General features: G+C 31.7%; 1 protein-coding gene across 1 annotated transcript; it reads left to right on the top strand.

The window, feature by feature from the left end:
* The first annotated feature begins 1,393 nt into the window (after positions 1-1,393).
* LOC134689737 (perlucin-like) lies at positions 1,394-3,695 on the top strand. Its single transcript, XM_063549706.1, has 3 exons — positions 1,394-1,463; positions 3,019-3,239; positions 3,651-3,695. The coding sequence occupies exons 1-3, from the start codon at positions 1,394-1,396 to the stop codon at positions 3,693-3,695; spliced, it is 336 nt and encodes a 111-aa protein (XP_063405776.1).
* Positions 3,696-5,351: the final 1,656 nt, after the last annotated feature.

The following is a 5,351-nucleotide window of genomic DNA, read 5'->3' as shown; positions in this document are numbered from 1 at the left end:
TTCTTTTCACAGAATTTGATAAAATACTAATGTTCTATTATATTGCACATAACAAAATAATAACGCATTCGAATATAAGCAGGCTAATAGCTTTGCTTAGAATCCCTTCAGCCGAAGTGTGGTGTACAAACGCAGTAAACTGCAGTCTTCGTGTGTTTATGAACACCCTGAATTTTTCTCAGCTATATTTGACACTTTTTAATGGTAGGTCCATATCTTTATAAAAAGATGGAAGGACGATGCAAATCTTCAAAATGTTGATTCGATGAAAAGAAACGTCATTAAAAGAAGGACGAAAGATACCAAAGGGACAGTCAAACTCATAAATCTAAAACAAACTGACAACGCCATGGCTAAAAATGAAAAAGACAAACAGAAAAACAATAGTACACATGACACAAAATGGAAAACTAAAGAATAAACAACACGAACCCCACCAAAAACTAGGGGTGATCTCAGGTGCTCCGGAAGCGTAAGCAGATCCTGCTCAACATGTGGCAGCCGTCGTGTTGCTTATGTGATTACAAATCCGGTAAATAGTCTAATTCAGTAGGTCACCTTCATGAAAGGGAAGAGGATTGTAGTTACGACGTAAGGAACATATCCGATATCATTTGTGAAACGCTTATTCCATAACGGTCAACCAACTCGTGATGGCGTACGTAAAATATACGAAGGGATGATTTAAACTTTACCATTTCGAACTCTTGGTTTAATAGCATCCTTTTGAGTAGCAACCCTCTATCAAGAAAATCATAATAGGAAATGCAAGCACGGGAATATCGTATCATTTGGAAGATATATACCCTGTATGCATTTACTGCTTGAATGTTGCTACCTAGAAATGGAAAGTTCACAGTTGGGAAGCTGAACTCATCCCTTTTGTCGTAAAGTTTTGTTTTCAACCGACCCTCATTGTCAATTCCTAGATGTAAGTCAAGATATGAAGCCGAATTAACTGTATCTCTCGTATCCTAGTAGATGCGTTCCACATAGTCATCAAATTTTGAATTGTTTAGTGAAAGAACATCATCTATATAGAGGAAAATAGAGTTACAGGATATTGCTAACTTCTTATCTTTCTTCCTAAGAAGTGCTTGCATGGAGTCAGCCTCATAATAATAAAGAAACTAGTCGCCAATTAAAGGGGCACAGTTTTTTGCCCATTGGAATGCCGACAGTCTGTTGAAAAACACGTCCTCCGAACGTAACAAATATTTTGTCAATCAAGAAATCATTAAACGAGGCAAATGTTATTATCATTTTTCCCCCTGTAAAAACCAGGTTTATTTTTTGCTACTGAATGCAATGAATTAAACAGTTATTAACCATTATCGCGGTTTAAATTTATACCAATTTTACTTTCCAGTCTTATTGTCAACAGCGTAGTAGTATGCTTGCAGAAGTAACAACAACAAGTGAGATGACATTTCTTAGGACAAACGCCAATAGATATGGAAAAAGTATGTACCTACCATTGGAAAATTGCAGTTTTTAGATATTTATTTATTACAAAATTAGAGAGAAATCCATTCACCGTTCCACAAGTTATACTCTGGAAACAAAAAAAATGCCGATATTGGTCTTTTTGGGCACCTAATTTTGAACTGTTAGTTTGCGATCGTATAATGGTGTGAGTTGAGCAACTTTGATAAATAAATTGAAACATGAATCTACATGGAAATAAATAAATTTATCAAGTAGATCTACCAAAAGTATGTTATTTTCTACATGTGCCTCATTTCATTCGTACTAAAATAAATACTTTCTAAACTAGCTAAATTAAACAACAAACGAGGTTGTGCGAAAGATCGAATACATTTTATATAATGAAAGTATAAAAAAATCCAATAAAGATCAAACATATGTATCAATGTCAACATGTTATATAATTACATAAGTATCAAGCGTACAAAACTACTACTAGAAGGAGGGAGAGGAAGTGAAAGCTAACACAAACAACTAGAATGTACTTATAACACGTCCTTTCCAACTTTGTAACAAACGTCGCATTAATCATACAGACTCATACAAATTATATAGATACCATCAATCGCAACCGCCAGTGTAAAAACATAGCCGGGTCAAAGAAAGTTAGCTCACACTTTCTACGTAGCCTCAGCCCATATAAAAACAAACGTTTCTATTTTTATTCTCTAAATTCTACTTACAATATGTGGAACATAATATTATAGAAACAATACAGAGAACGATCAATCGTGTGAAAACTCACTGACCATGGGACTCTACATTCTAACATCCCTGCCCAACAAAATACAAATCTTTTTTGTTTCCGATGGTCAGTGAGATTTCAAAACATCAGAATTGTTTTTCAAACAGATCAATTATCATCAAATACTACTTATTTCGAAGACTCAATCTCATCTTAATATCACATGGTATATTTAGACTCACAGTAAATATTTAGTCTCAATTTTATAAACAAGTTACATTAGTTTCGATCTATTTTTCAAACAATTTCGAGTGATTGATAATTGATTGAAATCTTAAGCGTTATTTGAATCGAAATCAGGTTGCAGTATTGGTGTTTATGCTGATCATATGTCATACTTATTTCTGACTGAAAATATGTTAAAAAGATAAAAAAATATTTGACCTACATTTAAGCCTAGTGGTGGATTTAAGTTTAAATTGACTGATTCTTAGTTTTCTTCAACACTCATTTGACAATATTTAAGATATGATGTACATACAAATTACAAATAAATTCAAAATAATATGTTCTTCAAAGTAGGTCAACCAGAATGAAATGTGGAAAATGAGGAAAATCACTAACAGCAATTTTAAAAATCCCCTGACATATATCACTTTTGACCATGTTGAATCTCTTCAATGTGTATACTTTTGGAAAATAATGGTGTTTGACGTATTTGAGGCGTGCAGTTTAATTTGGATATGTTGTATATGACTTTTAATAAAAAGTTTTTTCTTGAATAACACGTTGTTTATCAATTATAATCCTGGTACTTTTGATTACTAACTATTCATTTTTTTCAGCTTTTTGGCTAGGTGGATCAGATCAGGCAAATGAAGGTGTGTGGTTATGGACAACTAGTGGACAAAGGTTTACAGTAACTGATTGGCATACACGTACTGTACACGAACCAAATAATCAAGATGGAAACGAAAACTGTCTGACCATTGATGACGAGTTAGATAATGAATGGAATGATGACAAATGTTCATTTGATTATCGCTTCATATGCGAAAGACCGTTAGTATATTCTAAATCTTTATTCTTTTCTACGTAAGAAGATGCCTGTACCTTACAGTTGCTATCCATTCGTAAAATGATTCGTAAAGATTGTTCATCATTCCAGTGATAGCTTTAATCTTATATGCAATCAAATGGGAAGTTTTGTCTGAAGTGCTTGACAGGATAAAACGCTTCAGATGTCATGAATTTCTTTTTATTAAAACAAAGATAAATTCTAAACAATTATTGGAAAATTGCAAATTCAATAAAGACTTATGGTGATATTACTCAACAAAAAGCTAGTAATTAAACAAAGCATGCTCTTTTAATGCACATATTCAAAGTAGATTTCGAAAAATGTTTCAATTATCTGACTGCACAAACAGTTCACAATTGATATACACTTATTTCAGTGTTAATTGTTTATTTTCAGATTGATTTGAGTTATGTAGCAACACAAGAAGAGACAACGAGTTAAGTTTGATATAACAGTTCTACTTTAAGTCTATTTGTGGTAATAATCTTTTGGCGTGGCTCGGTATTTAACCATCTCGCCATAGTGTTGTTGTGCTTTCACGTTGATCATTTTTCGTATGTTCGTCTTTCATTTTTGCGTATTTGCTGTGTTTACAGATTGAACATGCCATACTATTTTTCATTGTTGCTTGTGTTTATAGTGATAAAGATTATAAACAATGTAGAATGCTGTTCTTCAATTTTTTCGTTTTTACATATTATGTACATTGTATTTTTGTGTTTCTTATACATTGTTGCCAAAATAATGCTATTTTACAAGTGAGAGGTTTAGCTAGCCATAAACCCAGCTTTAACTCACAATTTTTGACATAAGGAAATGCTTGTTTCAAATCACAAATATGACATTCTTTCCATTCGTCTTATCTGATTAAGCTATTGAGTTTAAGGACTTTCCGTTTGAATTATTTTTACTGTAGATACTGGACGGAAGGAATATTTGTTACTTTCTGTGTGCTTTGATATCGATCAGTTTATCCAAACGATACATATTATGTTTAACACTAGTTAAAGATTGTGCCACTCTTATCCAACTTTTTACTTCTAGACAAAAGATAAACCAATAAGAGCTACCTTAGCAATCACATGATAGTTATGAATGCAGATTTCTTTAAAATTATTTGGAGAAAGTTAAAAGGGACAGTCTAACCTGATTATATTTTTTAATGTCTTCAAAAAATTGTAATACCCTTCCAAAGAACCTAAGATAATTCTGGTTTTATTGATACGGTTCGTTTTGACTTTTTAAAATTTTCTATGAAGAGATATTTTTTTGATCTTATTGTCTTTCCTTCTTTTTGACGTATTGTTGTCATTTTCCATTCGAAATTTGTGTTTAAAATGTCGTCATGGTATCTTCTCTAACTTTATTTATAGCACTTTTATAAAACAAAAATGGTTAGCTGTACCCAAATTTTGCAATTTTTTGCTTATTAAGTCTTGGTGTTTCTGACATATTTTTGTCAATAAGATAAAACTATGTGACTGTCACCCAATTGAGGGCTAAGGCCACCTTATTCTGTGTTTTAAGAAGCCTGGTATTTTTAATGAGTTTTACTATGTTATACGTACCCATTTCATACGAGTTTCTTTTCAACTTAAACTTTTGTAAAAACTTTGTTAATTAAAAGACATTTACATGAAGTGTACATGGATAAGGAGATTATTTAAAACAGACAACAAATGGCAGAATGTTTTTTTGTCAAATGTTCATGTAGAACTTGAAAAATTTTATGCTTGTGGAAGTGTTTATATCCAAAAATTAAAACAATATATCACAAATTAAATTTTGGCAAGATGTTCTGAAAGCATGGCAACTACTTAGAGAAAAAGAAGAATATGGCAGTTGGGAATACTTTCTTGCCAGTCCAATCTGGCTTAACAATAATATAAAGGTAGCAAATAAACCTATTTTTTATAAAGATTGGTTTGAAAACGGTATAAGATTTATAAATGATATTGTAAATGAAGATGGGACCTTTTTCTCTCATAAAAAAATAGAAGAAATATATCAGATAAATGTGAATTTCATGAGATATAATAGTATTGTATCTGCTATACATCAAGCATCAAAATCATTTGTGAGAAAAAAATCACAAAT

The sequence above is a fragment of the Mytilus trossulus genome, chromosome 11 (assembly GCF_036588685.1).
Source record: "Mytilus trossulus isolate FHL-02 chromosome 11, PNRI_Mtr1.1.1.hap1, whole genome shotgun sequence".
Taxonomy (NCBI): Eukaryota; Metazoa; Mollusca; class Bivalvia; order Mytilida; family Mytilidae; genus Mytilus; species Mytilus trossulus.
This window is presented reverse-complemented; position numbering and strand designations above follow the sequence as displayed.

Excerpts from the sequence above, each read along its gene's own strand:
- LOC134689737 (XM_063549706.1), top strand. The coding sequence starts at position 1,394 with ATGCTTGCAGAAGTAACAACAACAAGTGAGATGACATTTCTTAGGACA. Across the intron at positions 1,464-3,018 it reads CGCCAATAGATATGGAAAAA|CTTTTTGGCTAGGTGGATCA; the intron begins GTATGTACCTAC and ends CATTTTTTTCAG. Across the intron at positions 3,240-3,650 it reads TCATATGCGAAAGACCGTTA|ATTGATTTGAGTTATGTAGC; the intron begins GTATATTCTAAA and ends GTTTATTTTCAG.